A 21,953-nucleotide genomic window follows, 5' to 3' on the forward strand; every position below is an offset into this window, starting at 1 on the left:
TTGTGTACTATGGGAGCTGCCATTGTTCTCTGCTATCCCTCCTTCTCATACAGCAAACACACAGGGTCATTGCTGCCCAGAAGTTTTCATATACTCACAGACACTGCAATTTTTCCTAATATGTCTTCCGGAATTGTCATGCCTTTATCAATAACATGTTTGTAGAATTTATCCAGTGACGTATCCATCAGCTCCATGCAGATCCACACATCTCCCTAGGAAAGAGGAAAGAAAGAGAAGCTCTTCCAAGTGAAAACAATTCACATTTCTGGAACTACCAGGAGCAACCTTCTATACTTTATGAGCACACAAGGGGCATCTCTCTTACCCTCCCCTCTCCCATACTTCTGGAAACAACAAGGTCACTGTCCTCCCTTACCTCTGTTCTTTTCTCTACATAATATACCATAGAAGATCCTGTAGCCTCTGCTGTACCACAGAGTAAATTGCTGGCTATTCTGATCTATTTTTAGAGATATGTGCCCAATAAAGAAATGTATTCCATAATACGGGCAATCCTTGCTCAAGTTCTTCATGACCAATATTATAGTACTGGCACCTCTCGAAAGAGCGCTCCGTAAAACGTTACAGTAAAGAGGCAATCCACCGTCCTCATGGAGATGTCTAAGTCCATCAGCAGCCTCTTCTGCTCCTGAGTATTCACTGTTGCCCGGATCCGCTGGGAAGAGATGAAAGAAAGAAAGATATGTCAGTCATTCACCAAGCGAAGCTAAAGTCATTGGTAAGGGTCCAGAGAGAGTTTGGATATATATGCACTGAGTATAGTTTATATTCAAAGTTCAATAAATAAAAAGGTTATATAAAGAGATCCCATTTTATTGGATTAATTTATACATTGCTTGATATATCAACTTATACAATGCATTAAGTTACTCCAATAAAAAGGTATCTCCTTATATAATCTTTTTGTTCATTGCATTCAAATGGCCCCAAATGACTTTGTCCAAGAAGCATTCTCATGAAACGCTTAAAGGTGATTATTACTTAGCAGTTCCCTAGCAGCTAAGAGCAAGGTAACCACCTGAAGGCACATCTTTTTATCCAATAACAAAGCTATCTCTTCAGTTTCACCAGTGTGTCAATTTATCATGTGATATCAGCTGCAATGGGAAAGTGCTGTGGGATACATTTTAAGACAGATGAAATCAAACTTAAAGTTGACTTGTACTGTGTTTAGGAATACATCAGAGGTAACACACCCTATTAAATTAAAGGTGAGTGTCATGACCAGAATGGGCAGCAGGAGGCATGAGAATGAGAAGGACAGGGGTGGGTGGGGCACTCCCAACACAGAGACCACCAGGAACGTCCCTGCCAGCAAATTAGAACTGTAAAACAATAATAAAATATAAATTCCTTAATACCCAGATAAGAGTATTTGTATAAACAGAGCCTAGTATGACTACTCTAATAGTTCAATGTGCCTGACAATTTGATTTTACAAGTTTCATTGTTTAAAGCCCCTGGAGACTAACAATATTGCATAATTAAACTGCTATGAGCTGTAGAGAGTGTAGGACACAGTTAGTAATATGACAATATCTCCGTGCCCTGCTGTATGAAACAGACTACTCTGCGAACATCTGCTCTGTAGCACTTCCTGCTGCCTTACTAAAGTCAGCAGACAACAGGATCAGCATGGCAGGGGTTAGGACGACACACTGAAACATTTGGTCTTCCATCAAGCCAGGAAAGAGATAATCTCTTTGGTAAAGTCATTTTACTCTCAAACTCAAACTCTAACAATCCGAGCAGGCACTTCTGGTTTATTTACATCAAAGCTGGTTCCACCGCTTCTAGCAACAATGTTCACTTTTTGTTCTGAATATATTTCTTAATTGCTGAAAATAGTATGGATGTAAAGCAGACATCACAGTATATATAGCTCTGCACTGACATCAGCTCACCAGTATTCTCTGCAAAAGCCAAGTGTGGACAAACTGATAATATGTGAACATAATCATGAACAGACAACTCATGTGCCCAACCAATAGGAAACACTGAGCTCGGATAAGAATATAATGACACTACCTTAGGGACTGGTTCTGTTACTTAGCGGACATCCTGGGAACCGCGGTCACCTAAGAGGACAAACTGAAATAAGCAGGCAGCCAAGGGCGGGAAGGTGGATTAGCCTGTCTTCCTTCAAGGAAAGGAAATTATCAGATAAGTAGTAACTTCACCTTCCTTTACACTCATCAGGCTAATCCACGACCGGTGAGATGGACCAAAAGCTACTCCCGAATAGGGTGGGAGGCTGCCTGCGGTCCAACCAACACCACATGAGCAAAGGCTGCATCTTCCCTGGCCTGCACATCCAAGCGATAATGCCTGGAAAAGGTATGTAAGGAGGGCCATGTCACTGCTCTGCAAATCTCGAGCATAGACACTAAAAGAAGCTCCACCCAGGACACTGCCTGAACCCTGGTGGTATGCGCCTTAACCTGTTTAGGCAAAGCCAACTTGGCATCCACATATGTGGCCGTGATAACCTCCTTAATCCAGCACGCAACTGTTGCCTGCGTAGTCGGCTCACCTTGTTTACCTCCACCATGGAGCATAAACTGCTGGTCAGACTTCCTGAAAGGTCTAGTAACCTCTTAAGTACTGCATCAGATGCCGTTTGACATCTAACATCCGCAAGAGACGATACTCCTCACCATCTCTAACCCTTAGCAGCGATGGCAGGGAAATAGATTGATTCAAGTGAAATTCTGAGACTACTTTCGGCAAAAAGGCTGGAACAGTCCAAAGCTGTACCGCCGCCGGAGTCACACACAGGAATATTTCAAGGCAAGAAAGAGCCTGCAATTCAGATACAGATTGTAACCAGAAAAACAGTCTTCAAAAGTAAGTAACCTCAAGGAGAGGATACGTAGCAGCCGAAAGGTGGAACCCACTAAGAATTCCAGAACCAGACTGAGGTTCAACAAGGGCACTGGCAACTGCAGGGAGGCCGAAGATGCTTCACTCCCTTTAAAAACCAGGAAACATCTGGATGGGCCAACAAGGATCCACCATTTACTCAACCTCTAAAACAGGCGAGACCTGCCACCTGAACCTTCAAGGAAGTAAGGGCCAAACCCTTAAGCAGACTACCCTGCAACAACTCCAAAATTAATGGGAGGTTGAGCTCTGGGCTCCTCACACCAAGCCTCAAACACTCTCCAAATTCTAATATAAGCTAAGGAAGTAGAGAACTTCCTAGCTCGAAGCAAGGTAGAAATCACGGCAGTGGAATATCCACGCTTCAATAACCAAGCCCTTTCAAGGGCAATACTGTAAGACAAAATAGAGTCGGAACATCGTGAAGCATGGGCCCCAGCCACAACAAATCCCTGTGGGCTGGCAGCCTGAGAGGAGCACTCATCATGAGCCTCTGCAGGTTGGCTTACCATAGCCTCTTGGGCCAGTCCAGAGCAATCAGAAGCACCAGCACTGCGTGCCTCATGATTCTTGGATTATCATCCTGCCTAGTAAGGGTCATGGTGAAAAGGCATATAGCAACTTGACCCTCAGCCACTCCTGAATGAGCGCACCGATGCAGAGGGCCATCGGATTTCTCCAGCGACTGAAGAATTGAGGAACCTTCACACTGAGTGAAGTCACTAGCAAATCCAGATATGGGAGACCCTAACACTCCACTATGAGCTGGAATGCTAGGTCCAACAACTTCCATTCTCCTGGGTCTAGACTCTATCTGCTTAGGAAATCAGCTCTTATGTTGTCCTTTCCCGCTATGTGAGAGGCGGATATGTCTAGAAGATGCACTTCTGTCCACTTCATGAGCTCGTCTATCTCATGTGACACCTCCTGGCTTTTGGTTCCTCCCTGGTGATTGATATAAACCAGGGTGTTTGCGTTGTCTGACAGGACTAGGACTGCTCGACCTTGCAACCAGTTGAAAAACCACAAGCATGCCAGCCAAACCACTCGCGCTTCCAGGTGATTGATGCTCCACTGAGACTCCTTGGTGCTCCAGCACCGCTGTGTAACCAAATCCTGACAGTGAGCCTCCCACCCCTGGAGGCTCGCATCTATCGCGAGTACTATCCACTCCAGTGTCTGCACAGGGAATCCTCAGATCTTCCTCCTGCAACCACCACTGCAGGTAGACATTGACTTCCATCGGTAAGTGGATCCTCACTGAGTAGTCCTGGGACTGTGGACTCCACCGTGAAAATAGGGATAGCTGAAGGGGGCACATATGCCCTTTGCCCAGAGAACCACCTCCAGGTAGCAGCCATCAAACTGAGAACTTGAAGGTAAGACCACACAGTCTGTTGAATTGTTGTTCTCAGCCTCTGCACCTGTGCCATCAATCTCTGAACATTAACATCTGGCAGAAAAACTCTGCCCTGCTTCATGAGGAAAAGAACACCGAGATATTCCAGCATCTGAGACGGCCTCAAGTTGCTCTTGGCTAGGTTCACCATCCAGCCTATTTCTTGAAGCAAGGAGACCACCTTGCAAGAATGGAAAATACTTTCTTCTACACTCCTGGCCCCGATCAGCCAGTCATCTAAATACAGATGGATCAGAATGCCCTCCATGCACAATGACGCTGCTACTACCACCATGACCTTTGAGAAGGTCCTGGGAGCTGTGGCCAAACTGAAGGGCAACACCTAAAACTGATAATGCCGCCCCAAAATGGAAAACCGCAGGAACTGTTGATGTTCCAGAGGATGGGGATATGTAGATAAGCTCCGACAAGTCCAAAGATGTTAGGAACTCCCCCGATTGCACTGCCATTATGACTAACCGCAAGGTTTCCATGTGAAAGTGAGTCACTCGCAAATGCTGACTGACTCCTTTGAGGTCTAGAATGGTATGAAAGAAACACGCTTTTTGGGTACAACAAAATAAATGGAATAGTGGCTTGTATTTTCTTGTGATGTAGGAACAGGCACCACAGCCTTCAAAGCCAGTAGCCTGTTCAACGTAACCTCCATTGCTGCCTTCTTCTGCAGGGAGATATCATAAAGGCATCCCGAGGAATATGAAGAAACACTAGATCATAGCCATCCCGTATCACTTGTAGGACCCATTGGTCTGACATGATCTGGACCCACCTCTGATAAAAGAGAGATAGACGGCCGCCTATCTCCTGATCCAGCAGGTGGGTCGGTGCACCCTCATTGCGAGGCTCAAGGGGCTCTGTTACCGAAGCCTGTGCTCTTTCTGGGCTAGCTAGGCTGAAAGAACTGAAACCTACCAAACGGCCACGACATCTGCGGAGCCACCCCTCTGTAGGGACAAAAATGCCTGTAGCCCCTGGTGTGGCCTCATGCTCCAAAAGAACGTGGCACCAACTTCTTGCCCTCTGGCAATTGAGGGACCTGAGATTCACCCCCACCTATTTACCATCTTTTCCAATTCACTACCAAACTGGAGGGAGCCCTTAAAGGGTAACCATGTGAGGTTGGACTTTGAAATTGTATCAGCCAACCAATTCCGCAGCCATGGCTGCCGCCTTGCTGTTATCACTGAAGCCACACCTCTGGCTGCTGTATGGACCAGGTCACAGCCCGCGTCTGCCAAGAATGCGGCACCCAGTTCCAACAATGCTCTGGAATTCAAAACCGCTTCATCAGCCTCCTGACAGAGACGCAGTCTAGCGTGATCCACCAGGAGCAGCACGAGGAAATCTGCAAATTCATCACCATGGCGTCATATGCCTGCTTAAGGATAGCCTTGATTCTTCTATCCTGCACGTCCTTCAATGCTGCTCCACCTTCAGCAAGGAAGGTTGTTCGCTTGCTGACGGAACACACCAGCGCATCCACATTCGGAAAGTGCAACTGTTCCCTTGCTATCGGATCCAGGAGTACAGCCTTGCCAAAGTGCAGCCCCCTTTAAAATTAGCTTCTGGGGCGCCCCATTTAAGGTCAATCAACTCTTGAATCATATCCAATATCGGAAAGAAGCACGATGCCTTGCAAAGGGTAGCCAAAATGGAATCCTTCTTTGACACACTCATGGAATCCACTCCAGGCATTCCCAGCATTTTCAAATTCTGGGCCACAAGAGCTGGCAACTCGTCCTTATGAAAGGGACATAGCATTGTCCTATAAGGCTTCAAATCCAGACAACTTTCCCCTTTTTCCAAAGAGTACGGATCCCCATCATCATCAGTACCATCCAGACCTCCACCGTTGTGGTCCTCATCAGGCCGCAACGTACCCTGGCGCTTACCCCCAGAGCTAGCCTGGGGAGCCGGATTCTTGGGTGGTTCCATCAAGTGGGCCTGTAGAAAGGAATGCAGCCCTTGAAAAAATTCCACTCAAGAAAAGGTGGAAGGCTCTATTCCAAACCCTGTGGACCCTATCATGGCATCCGCCGATCTATACTCCCCCAAGAACGAACCAGTCAGGGAAGCATCAGATCAAGGTGCACTCCAGATAGGCTACTGAACAGTCCCACTCCCACTGACTGCTGGGAAGGACCTGTGTCTGCAAAATCTGCCAAAGACAACTCACCCTGAGCCTCCAAACAGCACTGATAAAGATTGGAGGAGGTGCCAGGCTGCGATGCCCGTAGATGGCAAGCAGTACATATCGCTAAGTGCTTAGGTTTCTTCACCACCGCGCCATTGATAAGCGTCCAATTATGGCTCTCAGCAAGCGTGAAAAGCCACTGTAAACTAGATGTCCAGCTGAATGCTCAGTGCGGGATGTCCAAAACACAGGCATGCACAGCGGCACTGGACACCTGTCCCTGGATGTCCAAAGTCTGGCATCCATTTCTGGACATCCAAGCCCCGGCGCTTATGGATGCGGTAGGCACCCACGCCCTGCTGGATGCTCACAAAAACTGGACGCCCAAAAACTAGATGTCCCAGCAGTCCCTGCAACCGGACGCACAAACTAGATGCGCAGGCGTGGTTGACATCATGCCAAAGCCTCGCAGGGGACTTGTGTAGAAGAAAACGCGGGAAACGCCACTGCGACCTAACACGTAGCTACCTCAGGCGAGCCTGAGCACAGGACCTAGCCACTGGCTGCTCAACCCACCAAAAACACTGCAACATTCTAACTCCCAGAGGAGAAGAAGGGATGCCGACCAGACGCACTGAGAAATGGAGACCCCAAAAGGTAAGAGAAGGAACCCACACATCTCTATTTAACACATGCAATGTACTTTATTCTTTACTTTTTTTTTTTTTTACCTGAGCTCAGCCCCTCCCAGCTAAGCATTTTACCTGAGCTCAGCCCCTCCCAGCTGAGTATACGATCGGGTCTCCGGCTGCAGGGGGAGAGGGGTAAGGCTTTCACTGCCACGCCTCTGCGTCCTGCAACTGCTAGGCCTTTTTATAGTTTTAAGTCCACACCGAAACCAGCTACTGGACCAAGGCAGGGACCCCATGGTATCGCCTTAGGAGTACAGCGGTGCTCTCCTGATCTTCTTTCTCCTTTAGTGTTTTTGGGTTTTTTTTGTTACTAGTAATCCCCAGTAGGGAAATGCACGTCCACCATCTGCGGGCTGATTTCAGTGCAGAGCTATATATATACTGTGACGTCAACTTTACTCCCTATCCATCTGCTGGTAGAAGTGCATAACCCACTGGTGGTGGATTAGCCTGCTTTGAGAGCAAAGGAAACGTAGATTCAGGAGCACATCAGGTACAGGTCAAGTTGTGGGATAACCGACTGGAAAACAAGAGGTTGGGCAGTGGTTATGGAGGTGCTCAGCTTGTTGGAAGCACGAGACACCCTCACATGATCCAGGGGTATTCTATTTAGCAGAATTTTAACTTAAATGCTTTTAATGCTTAATGAGACACCCATACTGAAACCTCTGGAGATGCTACCCACCTTTACGGCCATGATCTGCCCACTTGGCACATGTCGCATCTTTTCCACCACTCCATATGCACCTCGTCCCAGTTCTTCTATGGGTTCTAGGTCATCAGCCTTCACTTCAAAGTTCTGGGGATGAGAGAGCAGGGAGATCCAGTTACATTTTACTTTACTTGCATTCAGTTTATCATCTGCCTTTCCAATGTTAGCTAACATCTTCCTTAAAAAGTGATAGCTAATCAAATTTAGCTTATAGAAATCACTAACAATTAGCCCATCTACATCAAAATATAGAACATTGTTAGAGTGTTTAAGTTAAGGTCACTGTTATACCAGTGTAACTCTTCCTGTGCTGTCAGAATAGGTTAGGCTGCCTGAGCCACAAAAATGCGAAAAACATAACACAGGATGTCAAATTTAAAGGAAAGAAGAAGCTTTGAGGATTCTGATACTACTTGTATGGGAAAAATCTGTGTGGCATGCATCCACTATGCGACACATGCATGAAATGCAGCTGGTTGGCGATTGGGGAGATGATATCATGATTTTTTTCAAGACCCTTAAAAAGAATCTTTGAACATTTTAAAATAAGAAAAAGCTGCAAACCTGACACTTGAAATACCAAAGTCATTTTTAGGATGCCCTATGTGTACAAATTTGTTTTTTTTTTTTTTTTTTGCCAAACTTCCAAATTGTATCTTTTTTTTTTTTTTTTGGGCACTGGACAGTCTCCAAAAAGTACCGAACTGATTTTTCTAAAATCTGTCAGACTGACTGGACTGGGCCTCTTGCTCAGTCAAGCAACATGTCAGGATAATGCAGCAACCCTTTTCTGGCGATCTGCTGACCAAGTAATTCAGCACAGAGATGAACTTGAAATAAAGGTGCCTACACATAAACTCACATACTATACCTGTTTTAACTCTTAAAGGTCTTAATTCTTAAAGAAAATTCCTTATCACTGTAAATACCAAATGTCTGAAAACATCCGACCACTGACATATTGTTCAAGCTGCAGAATAAAGATGTTCTCTCTCTCTCACCTATACCTAAATCTCTCTCTATCTATTCTATATCTAGACATGGGAAGGCAATTTCCAGAAGTCATTTACCCGAGAAAAAGGAAAGGACTGTCTGACAATTGCTCTCCCTTAACTCAGCTAAATGTCTGCGTGGGATTCAGAAACCGTGGACGTTTAGCTAGATTAAGAGCAAACATTCCGCGGGCAAGGGGAAGGAGGTTTCGGCAGGAGGAGAAAACATCATGAGTACATCGTATTTTAAAATCTTTGCGCATGATCTTCCATAGAAATTTCACCTGCATGAGGCAGGCGCAACTTGCGCACACGGGCCGGCTGCCAGCGCGCCATGTTCCAGTCCGGGGGCTGGTCTGGAGGCCATGGTCTTGCCCCCGGAACGCCCCCCGAGGATGTGCCGGCCACGACATACCCCCCCGACACGCCCCCCAGGAAAGCCCCGGGACTTACACAACATAGGCTCGGCGCGCGCAGGGGGTGGAAAGGGCAGCTTTTCGGGCACTTATCTTACGCGCGTACCCTTTGAAAATCTGCCCCTATATTCTCCTCAGGGAATATTTAGCTCTGTCTTGCGGAGATCTACTCCTGTCCTAATTTTTTTGTTAGGGTTTTGGGGGTTTTTTTGCACACCTCCTGAATTTAGCCAAACTAAAGCTACTTTGACTTTCAACACTTCTAGGAACACGAGAGATGTGCATGCATTCCCTTGCTTAAAATTATGCAAAAAAATATTACAGTAATACAATTTTTGATTCTAGATGCCTATAAGGAATTATTTCTGGACTGTAAACATAATGTAACAATTAAAAAAAAAAAAAGTCTTTACCTTCTCTCCAATCAAGATACAGGCTTTTGAGTCCAAGTCTCTGGGGGGTCTACAAAAGGAAAAACAGTGAATTTATTTAACTCTTGTATAGATCACTGGTATAAGCATTGGGCTGAGAGCAGGAAAGGCAGTGGACCAAATTTCACAAATCACAGCTGTTCTCGAAGGCAGATTCATGGTATGAGACAGTACACAATGGATGGCAGGCAGGATCTTTGCACCAAAGGGTGTCTAATTTCAACACAGAGAATTTGGCTCTGACTATGAAGCAAAGCAATGGTTCCGCCAGCCGTCTGGTTACACTTATGTTTTGAAAGCCAAAAACTAAAAATTCCAGGTTGCACCTTTAAAGAAGTCAAAATAATCACTGAATCCCAAATACAACTGGCTTGGGAACCAGTCGCTTCCCTTCCTTTATTCCTGAGTAACAAATATCAAAATGGAGGCTGCACTAGTACTAATATCTATACCCCTCCAAATAACATCTCAGTTGTTTTTATTGGGCTTTTTACTCTTCTTAGGTTATCTGATTCTTGATTATCCACAGATTTTTTAATACTTTTACATTTTCTTAAAATATCCAGTGCTTTTGTCCGGCTAAGTTCAGCACTTAGCAGGATAATTGCCCAGGTTCCAAACTGCCTGTGTGCTTAACATCTTAGCTATTCAACTAAGTAATTAGTTGTTTTTTGTTTTTTTTTATTCATCATTACTATTAGTTTTACATTTTCAACAAGCACAAAAAATGACAGATAGGTCTCTAGTACCGCTACCAGACAGCAGGCACTATTAACAGAATTCACTAAACAACAATCAAATCTCTGTTCCCTTCTGAAAAGATCATTAACTACAACCATCAAGGGAACTCCCTGATGTGCAGTTGCTATATCTGAGGTAACCACTCTGTGATTCTCTCATTTAATAGCTACCGTCTTTATTCTTCAAATGTTTTATTTTGTATATAATTTTTGTTTTTTTATTTTTCAACCATATACTTCACATCTATAATGTATCATCCCCCTGGCAGTCAACTCGATCTTTTTTAGCATTCTCGCTTCTTTATGCAAGTACTTATCGGTTCTAGATGAATTCCTGCCACTTCTATAAGTTCGAAGCCGCCTGCCTCTCCGGGTGAGATTGCCACCATTTCTCTGGAGGAGAAGGCTCAGAGGGAAGGTTTTCCGATTCCTCAGTAGAGGATATGGACATTTCCCCTTCCCAGGGGTCATAAGGGGCCTCTCCTTCACTGCGATCCACCAGGGATGCAGGGGCTGGGAGAACCAGCTGCGTCCGGGGTGCGGGCCTCGAGGACACCGAGAAAGGTGCTGGAGGCACAGATGGGTTTTGAGGTTGCATGAGCGCCAACAGATCCGCCGGCATCGGCGGAACCAATCCCATTGGTCTTGGAAGAGCTGGAAGGTGGCGAAGTACCGTGCGTCTCCGAGCCAACATAGAACCTGATGGCCCTTCCTCCTCGGAGGTATGGGGGCCGGTGGTGGTGGCAACTGTGCCCCTATTGGCCGCGAAGAAGCTTGGGGCTCCGAAGCCGGCTGCATTGGTAAGACACTGAGCAACATATTGAGCGACTCCAGTAAGGGCACAAGCACCAGTGTAGTAGGCTCCTGCGGTAGTGGTAGTCCCAGTGGCACCGGAGGCTCGAAGCCTTGCAGGGCCCGGCCAACCGCCAACTGCATGCGCCTCTCTAACTCCTTCTCAAAGGCAGCTGATGACAAGACTGTTTGAGGAGGAGAAAGCAGAATTGGGACATCCCCCAGAGAGCTGGGGGGCACAGATTCCTCCACCGGTGTTGGTGGAGGCTGCCGAGAGGCTTCAGAAGGACCGGAGTGAACTGCTTCCTCCACCTGGGACTGCTTCGGAGGAGGTACTGATGTCGATGCCAGTCCGTGGCCCAGTTTCGATGACGATGAGCGGTGACGATGTTCTTTTCAATCGCTCTCAGTGGTCACCACGGTCTTTTCCTGGAACTGAGGGAGATGGAGAGGAACCCGACCGGGAATGGGATGACAGAGACCGTGGTCGGTCCCCTACTCCTAAATTGGGTCTGGGGAGCAGTTGGAATTGAAATTTAAACCTCCTTACTGAGAGAGGTGGAGGTTCCCGATGCCAACAATGGATCTGGCCCTTTGGGGCCGAATAATTTCTCCATCTTATCGAGACGTGCTCGATGGCCCTTTGGGGTCATCCGTGCACAAAGATCACAACTGCGGACATCGTGGGACGCCCCCAGGCAGAGAACACAGACCTATGAGGGTCTGTGATGAACACAATCAGGGGACACAGGTGGAAACCGATCGACACCATCGGAAAAAGTATGCAGCGCGTGGTCGATGATCAGCGGACACCAGTAGTTTGAGCCTTCGGCGATCAACCACAAAGAAGCGAAAAACTTACCAGGTCATGGAGAAAGGAGCCGACGAAAAATCTGAGGGACCGTATGCAATGCGGGAGTAAAAAGTTTGAAAAATTGTGAAAAAAGCGCAAGCTCACAAACCGCAAGGCAGCAGCTTCGCAGAAGAGACAGAAAAAAGACCCCGCGTGGACATGTGGTTAGCAGCATACTGGCCATGCTCAGTGTGCCAAGCAAAGTTTCTAGAAACTTTGATAAATGTTTTCCGTGCCAGGCTCCATCCAATTATGTCACCCATGTGTGAGGACTACCATCCTGTTTGACCTTGGAGAAACAGTACAATAAAAAACCCCAAATAGCTTGAAAATATGAAATTATCACAAAATATAAGATTCAGCTATGAATAAAGGAACTCTTATTAGAGGAGTCTTACGACCATCATACAATGCCCCTAGAAGCGATTGGCTTATATATGAAGCCTATATAGCTCTGGGCTGACTAATCATAGGTTGCAAGATATCCTAATATTCTCAGTCAGGAGCTATTGCACAAGATAAGGCACTGATTTGTACACTTAGCTTGGATCCACTGTCAACGTGTGAAATCCTGAAGACTATCCTCCGACACAGCAGTGTTTTGGAGTGTAATACTCCTTCTTCAGGGAGCTTCAGGAACCAAAGGTCTACTGGTACGTAGACAGACGCTATTGTGGTCAGTTCTGGGCTGGTAGTAGCGAAAACATGCGGTGCGCGGCAACGCGCTACCTACTGGCGTTTCGTCTCGCAGCTGATTGACAAAGCCTTTGAAATGTATCCGGTTGGCCTAAAGTAGGTACAAGACATTTTTGTTCACAGGATTTTAAGTTTCACAGCAAGGACATAAGAACATGCCATACTGGGTCACACCAAGGGTCCATCAAGTCCAGCATCCTGTTTCCAACAGTGGCCAATCCAGGCCATAAGAACCTGGCAAGAGCCCAAAAACTAAGTCTATTCCATGTTACCGTTGCTAGTAATAGCAGTGGCTATTTTCTAAGTCAACTCAATTAATAGCAGGTAATGGACTTCTCCTCTAAGAACTTATCCAATCCTTTTTTAAACACAGCTTTACTAACTGCACTAACCACATCCTCTGGCAACATATTCCAGAGTTTAATTGTGCGTTGAGTGAAAAAGAGCTTTCTCCGATTAGTTTTAAATGTGCCACATGCTAACTTCATGGAATGCCCCCTAGTCCTTCTATTAACTGAAAGAGTAAATAACCAATTCACATCTACCTGTTCTAGACCTCTCATGATTTTAAACACCTCTATCATATCCCCTCTCAGCCGTCTCTTCTCCAAGCTGAACAGTCCTACCCTGTTCAGTTTTTCCTCATAGGGGAGCTGTTCCATCCCCTTTATCATTTTGGTCACCCTTCTCTGTACCTTCTCCATCGCAACTATATCTTTTTTGTGATGCGGCAACCAGAATTGTACACAGTATTCAAGGTGCGGTCTCACCATGGAGCAATACAGAGGCATTATGACATGTTCCATTTTATTCACCATTCCCTTCCTAATAATTCCTAACATTCTGTTTGCTTTTTTGACTGTTGCAGTGCACTGAGCAGACAATTTCAATATATTATTCACTATGATGCCTAGATCTGTTTCCTGGGTGGTAGCTCCTAATATGGAACCTAACATCGTGTAACTATAGCAAGGGTTATTTTTCCCTATATGCATCACCTTGCACTTATCCACATTAAATTTCATCTGCCATTTGGATGCCCAATTTTCAAGTCTCCCAAGGACCACCTGCAATTTATCACAGTCTGCTTGTGATTTAACTACTCTGAATAATTTTGTATCATCTGCAAATCTGATTACTTCACTCGTCATATTCCTTTCCAGATCATTTATAAATATATTGAAAAGCACGGGTCCCAGTATAGATCCCTCTGGCACTCCACTACCCACCCCCCTCTAGTGAGAAAATTGTCCATTTAATCCTACTCTCTGTTTCCTGTCTTTTAGCCAGTTTGTAATCCACGAAAGGACATCGCCACCTATCCCATTCCCATGACTTTTTACTTTTTCTAGAAGCCTCTCATGAGGAACTTTGTCAAATGCCTTCTGAAAATCCAAATATACTACATCTACTGGTTCACCTTTATCTACATGTTTATTAACCCCTTCAAAAAAGTGAAGCAGATTTGGGAGGCAAGACTTGCCTTTCCTAAAGCCATGCTGATTTTGTTCCATTAAACCATGCCTTTCTAAATGTTTTGTGATTTTGATCTTTAGAACACTTTCCACTATTTGTCCTGGCACTGACATCAGGCTAACTGGTCTGTAGTTTCCCGTATCGCCCCTGGAGTCCTTTTTAAATATCGGTGTTACATTAACCACCCTCCAGTCTTCAGGTACAATGGATGATTTTAATGACAGGTTACAAATTTCTACTAATAGATCTGAAATTTAATTTTTGAGTTCCTTCAGAACTCTGGGGTGTATACCATCCGTCCAGGTGATTTACTACTCTTCAGTTTGGCAATCAGGCCTACCACATCTTCAAGGTTTACCGTGATTTGGTTCAGTCCATCTGAATCATTACCCATGAAAACCTTCTCCGGAATGGGTATCTCCCCAAAATCCTCTTCAGTAAACACCGAAGCAAATAAATCGTTTAATCTTTCTGTTGCATCCAGTCTCAGACGGCTTAGACCTCTGTGCCTCACCTTTCTTCCTTCTCTCTCCACAAGCCTTGGAAAGATGGCTGCTGCCACGTCATCATGCCGCTCTCTCCGGCATCCCCGGAACGGCTACGGCGACGGTGTTCACCATGTTTCTCCTGAGGGCCTCCTAGGGTGCGCGCTCGCATGCCACCTAAGTCTTTATCCACATCATGGCAGGAACCTCGAGGGCGGCCCCTCCGAGTGACGTCACGTCATCCGGATATTTAGCCTGCCCTTCGTTTGCTAACAAACTGAGTTAGCAAGGATTGGATTTGCCTCCGGTCTAAACTGCTCTGCTGCTTCCTTGTTGCTGCTGGAAGTTCTCTCTGCCCTCCGGGGCCATTCACCTCTAACCTGGGTACCCGCTCCTCGGGGGCCCTATGCTTTCTTTCAGGTGCCTAACTGGGATACCGGGTACTCGCTCCTCGAGGGCCTGCTCTCCCTGCCTTGGTGCCTGCAAACCAACTACTTCTGCCTGCCAAGATCTTCATCATATACAGCTATCTATTCAGTGAGTAAACTAACCTTGACAGCTTGTCTCACCTCCAGCGTTGCAAGTCTACATCCGGAACTCTCTCTTCTACCCAGCGCAGCTTACCATCTATTGGAGCATGGGACGGGTCTCCTCTGCCGAGGACCCCTGGACTACTCTACTGAGTTACCTCACTGCTGCCACCCCTGGGCAGTACCACCAAGCTGTATAATAAACACGAATTCTCTGTGTCTGCGTGTATAGAGTCTAGCCTAGTACTGAGATTCCTCACGGGGCTCCTCCCAGTGGGTGTGGCCATCTCCGCAGTACCCAAGAATCCACTCCAACACCTCAAAACCATAACACTTTCCACTATGGCCTTATCTTCTCTAAGTGCCCCTTTAACCCCTTGATTATCTAACGGTCCAACTGACTCCTCGCAGGCGTTCTGCTTCGGATATATTTTAAAAAGCTTTTACTGTGAGTTTTTGCCTCTACGGCCAACTTCTTTTCAAATTCTCTCTTAGCCTGTCTTATCAATGTCTTACATTTAACTTGCCAATGCTTATGCTTTATCCTATTTTCTTCTGTTGGATCCTTCTTCCAATTTTTTAAAGAAGATCTTTTGACTAAAATAGCCTCTTTCACCTCAACTTTTAACCATGCTGGTAATCGTTTTGCCTTCCTTCCACCTTTCTTAATGTGTGGAATACATCTGGACCTAAGCTTCAAGGATGATATTTTTTAACAATATTCACACCTCTTGCACACTTTTTACCTTTGTAGCTGCTCCTTTCAGTTATTTTCTATTTTTTTCATTTTATCAAAAAGTTTCCCTTTTGAAAGTTTAGCACTAGAGCCATGGAATTTTTTATTGTCCCCCTTGCAGTCATTAATTCAAATTTGATCATATTATGATCACTATTGCCAAACAGCCCCACCACTGTTACCTCTCTCACCAAATCCTGAGCTACACTGAAAATTAGATCTAAAATTGCTCCCTCTCTCGTTAGTTCTTAAACCAATTGCTCCATAAAACTGTCATTTGTTCCATCCAGGAACTTTATCTCTCTAGCATGTCCCGATGTTACATTTACCCAGCCAATATTGGGGTAATTGAAATCTCCCATTTTTACTGCACTACCAATTTGGTTAGCTTCCCTAATTTCTCTTAGCATTTCACTGTCCGTCTCATCACCTTGGCCAGGTGGACGGTAGTATACTCCTATCACTATACTCTTCCCCAACACACAAGGGATTTCTACCCCTAAAAGATTCGTTTGTGTATTTAGTCTCATGTAGGATCTTTATCCTGTTGGACTCTAGGCCATCCTAGACATACAGTGCCACCCTGCCTCCCAGATGTTCCTCTCTGTCATTGCGATATAATTTGTACCCCAGTATAACGCTGTCCCATTGGTTATCTTCCTTCCACCTTGTCTCTGAGATGCCAATTAAGTCTATGTCATCATTCACTGCTATATATTCTAATTCTTCCATCTTACTTCTTTGACTTCTGGCATTAGCAAACAAACATTTCAAAGTGTGTTTTTTGTTTGTATTTTCATTCAGCTTTTTAATTGATAGGGATAAATTGGAATTTTTTTTAGCTCAGGTGAGTTTTTAATTACAGGCTCTTTGACTACTTTTCTTATTGGAACCTCATTGTTGGGATGGCCTAATTCTAATGCATCATTAGTATCCTTTAAAGATACCTCCCTCTGAACCATGCGCTGCTGAGTGATTGTTGGCTTTTCCCTTTGTTCTAGTTTAAAAGCTGCTCTCTCCCCTTTTTAAAGATTAACGCCAGCAGTCTGGTTCCACCGAGGTTAAGGTGGAGCCCATCCTTTCGGAAAAGACTCCCCCTTCCCCAAAAGGTTCCCCAGTTCCTTACAAAACTGAATCCCTCTTTCTTGCACCATTGTCTCATCCACGCATTGAGACTCCAGACCTCTGCCTGCCTCTGGGGACCTGTACGTGGAATAGGGAGCATGTAAGATAATTCTACCCTGGAGGTTCTGGATTTCAGCTTTCTAAGAGCCTAAATTTGGCTTCCAGAACCTCCCTCCCACATTTTCTTCTGTCGTTGGTGCCCACATGTACCATGACAGCCGGCTCCTCCCCAGCACTGTCTAAAATCCTATCTAGGTGATTCGTGAGGTCTGCCAACTTCGCACCAGGTAGGCATATTACCAGGCGATCCTCACGCCCACCAGCCACCCGGCTGTCGACATTCCTAATAATCAAATCACCAACTATGACAGCTGACCTAACCCTTCCCTCCTGGGCAGTAGCCGTGGGAGACACATCCTCGGTGCGAAAGGACAATGCTTTAATCAAAAACCCAATCCAACTCCGCCACCCCTGCCTTTACTTGACAAACTAATGAACTCTATACTCCCCACCACCCACACCAGGAACCTTGGAATTATCATCGATAAAGAGCTTTCATTCAAGAACCACATATCAAATAAAACTAAAGAAGGATATCACAGACTTCTAACCCTAAGACACTTAAAACCGTTTCCTAACCCTTATGATTTCAGAACGGTCTTACAACTACTCATTTTCTCCACCTTCGACTACTGCAACTCCTTACTAATTGGAATACATTATTCAAACCTCAAACTGCTCCAGATTCTGCAGAACTCAGCAGCCAGAGTTCTAACAGGTACAAAAAGAAATGAACACAATGCCCATATTGATCTCACTTCATTGGCTCCCAATTAAAGTACGCATCGAACACAAATCAATGACCATCATTCATAAAATTCTAAACAATGATCATCATGGACTAAATGGCTTATTTATTTATTTATGAAATTTTTTTTTTATATACCGACATCCGTTTGCACATCGTATCGGTTTACAAATAACTTGGAACTTTTAGGCAAAGCCTTTACATGGAACAGTAACTCAAACTATATAATAACAAGGAACAGTAAAACTATATGAACAAGGAACTATTTGAAGCAAGTAATAGAAAATATTGACAGATGAAGTAGGGCGAAGCAAGGTTACAGGAGCAAAGGCATAGGGAGAAAATGAAGATTAAGATAAGAGAAAGCATGTAATATACATAAAGTTCAGGAGAATTAGATCGAGAGGGAGTTAACAGCAAAAAATAGAAACAAAATCATTAGCAAGAGTTTCAGGAATTCATCAAAGGCATTAATGTGATGGCAAGTAGTACAAGGTTATTCAGTTAGGCGGTAAAGATGTAATGATGAATAATATAAGGTTATTCAGAGAGGGTATAAGACTTGGAGAGAGAGTGAGATCATGAGGGGAGAGACAGAAGAGGTTTAAACATAACCCCCCAGAATCCTCAAAGAAACCTATGTTCAAACAACTCAGGATGCTTAAACATCCCCCCCCCATCAGAGATGCGCATCTAACAACAACAAGAGAAAGAGCCTTTACCATTGCCTCCCCTAAATTTTGGAACTCCCTACCTAAAGATCTAAGAACCCAACCCAACCTCAAAACGTTCAAAAAAGACCTAAAAACATTGCTGTTCACAAATTCTACACTGATCTTCATACTTCTGAACATCCTAACTCCCAATCGAACTTTCATCCAAAAACCTCAAAATAACTTCTCTCCAACCAGAACAAACAATCCCTCCTCCTCCCATATAATGATACTTTCTGGATTTGAAATGTTTAACCTCTGTTTAATATGCACATTGTTATATTTTTTCCACAATTGTTAAGAGAGTTACAATTTAAATTTTGTAAACCGTTATGATGGCTTTACCGAATGACGGTATATAAAACTCAACAAATAAATAAATAAATGGAAATGGAAAGATACACTTCGTACAGGTCCAAAGAGGTCAGAAATTCCCCCAACTGCATGACCATTAGCATTGAACGCAAGGTCTCCATGTGAAAATGTGTCATCTGCAGATGATGGTTGACACCTTTGAGATCCAGGATGGGACAAAAGGATCCCTCTTTCATGGAACAATGACATAAATTGAATATCGCCGCATATTTTCTTGAAACATGGGCATCAGAATCACATCCCGCAGACAGAGGAGCCTTGCCAATGTATCCTCCATTGCCTGCTTCTTCTATGGGGAGTGGCAGAGAGAGACCATGAACACGTCCCGAGGACTACTGCAAAACTCCAGGGCATATCCTTCTCTTATCACCTCCAGGACCCATTGATCCAATGTGATCTCGACCCACCTCTGATAGGGGGACACTTCTCTTCTATCTAGTTCACAGGGGTGGGTCGGCAAACCTTCATTGGGAGGCTTGGGAGGATCCAGTATCCGAGCAGGTGCCCCATCTGGGATGAAAAGACTGAAACCTACCAAAAGGCTGAATCTTCTGAAAGGTCGCTCTCCTCTATAGGGTCAAAAACACTTGAATCCCCTAGCATGACCTATCATGCTAAAGGAGCGTGACGTCTACTTTTCATTCTCCGGTAATCGAGGAACCAGTGATTCACCTCATTTACTGGCCACTTTCTCCAACTCACTCCCAAAAAAGACCGAACCTTTAAAGGGTAATTTCGTGAAATTAGCCTTGGAGGTCACATCAGCCGACCAATTTCTCAACCATAACTGATGCCTAGCTGCTATTACCGAAGCTGCTATTACCGTAGCCTGCATCTACCAAGAAGGCGACCGTAGGCTCATAACTGTCCTGGAATTCGCCCCAGAATCATCAACCTCTTGAGACAAGTAAACAAGAGTGAGCCACCAGGGAACAACAAGAAGGTATTTGCAAAGTCATTGCCACTGCTTCAAATGCCTGCTTAAGGATAGTTTCAATCCTATCATGATCATCCTTCAAGGCCTCTCCTCCTTTCAAGGAAACAGTGTTCCGCATGGAAACTGTACACACAATTGCATCCACCTTCGGAAAACGCTCTCTGATCCCCTTTGAAACTAGCCTCTGCGGTGTCCCACTCAAAACCAATCAGTTCTTGAATGGCCTCCATCACTGCTTTATGCAAGGAACCAAAACTAGATTTCTCTTTGGCTCAGACTCGGAATCTGCTCCAGGAACCCCGAGCATTTTCAAGGTCTGGGAAAACAGAACTGGTAGTTCATCTCTATGAAAGAACTGTCACAAAGTCCTATATGGTTCTAGTCCAGGAGGAATTTCACTATCCTCAAGAGTCAGGATCAGCGTCATCATCTGTGCCATCCAGATCTCTATCGGACAATCCCGTTGCTGCTCTAGGAATACTCCAGCACTTAACATTAGGTCCAGGGAAGGCTCCTACTTGTGACTCTGCCCTGGGAGCATTAGCCAGGGTTGAGAACTGTGCCTGAAGAAAAGATTGCAATCCCTAGAAAATTCTACCAGGAGGTACCTGAGGCACACTCACTGGGCCGCCGTCCCCTGCTGACGACCCAGTTAGGGGAGTTACAAAATCAGGTACCCACCTGAATCGACTTTACCCAGACCTACATCTAGCTGGAAGAACTAGACTTAGTGAACTCAGAGAAAGATAAATCTCCCTGAGCCTCCAAACGCATTGGCAGAAGTCAGCAGGCACTCCTAGCTGAGATGCCTGACTATAACAAGCAGTACAAAGAGAAAGGCACTTAGGTTTCTTAAATATAGATGTCATTAGGCCAGCAGCGCGTCGATCAGAAACATGCGTCTAGTTTTTTTTTTTTTTGTTTTTTTTAAGACGTCCAAAAATTGTAGGCATCCACCTTAAGGCATCCAACACTTAAGTGTCCCATACCTAGGCGTCCCAATACCTAGGCATCTAAGACTTAGGACTCCCTAGGATAGGCGCCGCAAAAAACTTAAGCACACAGGTAAGTGAATGGCCACTTAAGGCGCCACTTAACTTGGATGCACAGATTACTAGGCCCACCTAAGTGTCAAAATGTGGATGCACAACTTGGACACATAGCTAGATGCACACACCGAGCCAACAATCCTGTAGAGGGCAGCCTAAAAATAGTGTGTGAAACACCGCTGAGGCCTATCATGTGTCGCGCAGCGAAAGAGCCTCAGAGGGGGGTCTAGCCTACAGAGGCTGCTCAACCCACCAGGCTGCCGATGACCCTTGACCTCCCATGGAACGGGATGAACATCGTAACGGCGTGCTGAGCACGGAGACTGGGGGAAGGAGGAAGCCCTACACAAAAAAACCTCCTTCTCTGTCTCTATTTTTATTATATATTTTTTTTAAACCTACCTGTATAGAGACAATCTCCCACTGCAGGGGGGGGAATGGGGAGGAATAGGGCATGTGCTGTCACCGTCGCGCTCGGTTTCCTGCACCTGCTGCCTTTCAGCTGTTTAAACTGCTACGTCCACGCCAGCTGAAAACCAGTTACCAGACCAAGGCACACCTCTGAGGGACCATGGAAATCACCTCAGGAATTCTCAACTTGGGGAGGGACCATTTGGTATCACCGCAGAGAATGGGGCGAATTAATTTTCCTTATTTCTCTTTTTCAAATCGAAGTAATCCCCAGTGGGGAGATGCACAACCCCATCTGCTGGAAATGGAGAATACTGGCAGGCTGATGTCACTGCAGGGATGTGTGTATATATATATATATATATATATATATATATATATATATATATATATATATGCTGTGATGTCAGTTTGCTCTGTCTCCATCTGCTGGTAGAGGTACATAACCCACTTGCTCTCGATTCATCTGACTGGACGCTAAGAAATGTGTTATTTTGATCAAGATAAAGTATGCAGAATTTTA

General features: G+C 45.1%; 1 protein-coding gene across 1 annotated transcript in view; it reads right to left on the reverse strand.

Moving 5' to 3' along the window:
* Positions 1–21,953, reverse strand: part of MAP2K6 (mitogen-activated protein kinase kinase 6) — a 139,270-nt gene that overhangs the window by 64,848 nt on the left and 52,469 nt on the right. The window contains exons 3-6 of the mRNA XM_029599286.1: positions 9,687–9,735; positions 7,839–7,952; positions 560–679; positions 99–215 (exon numbers count right to left, since the gene is read on the reverse strand). Coding sequence (XP_029455146.1) covers positions 99–215; positions 560–679; positions 7,839–7,952; positions 9,687–9,735 — 400 coding nt within the window. The remainder of the gene's footprint in view (positions 1–98; positions 216–559; positions 680–7,838; positions 7,953–9,686; positions 9,736–21,953) is intronic.

This window comes from Rhinatrema bivittatum, chromosome 4 (genome assembly GCF_901001135.1).
Source record: "Rhinatrema bivittatum chromosome 4, aRhiBiv1.1, whole genome shotgun sequence".
NCBI classification, from domain to species: domain Eukaryota; kingdom Metazoa; phylum Chordata; class Amphibia; order Gymnophiona; family Rhinatrematidae; genus Rhinatrema; species Rhinatrema bivittatum.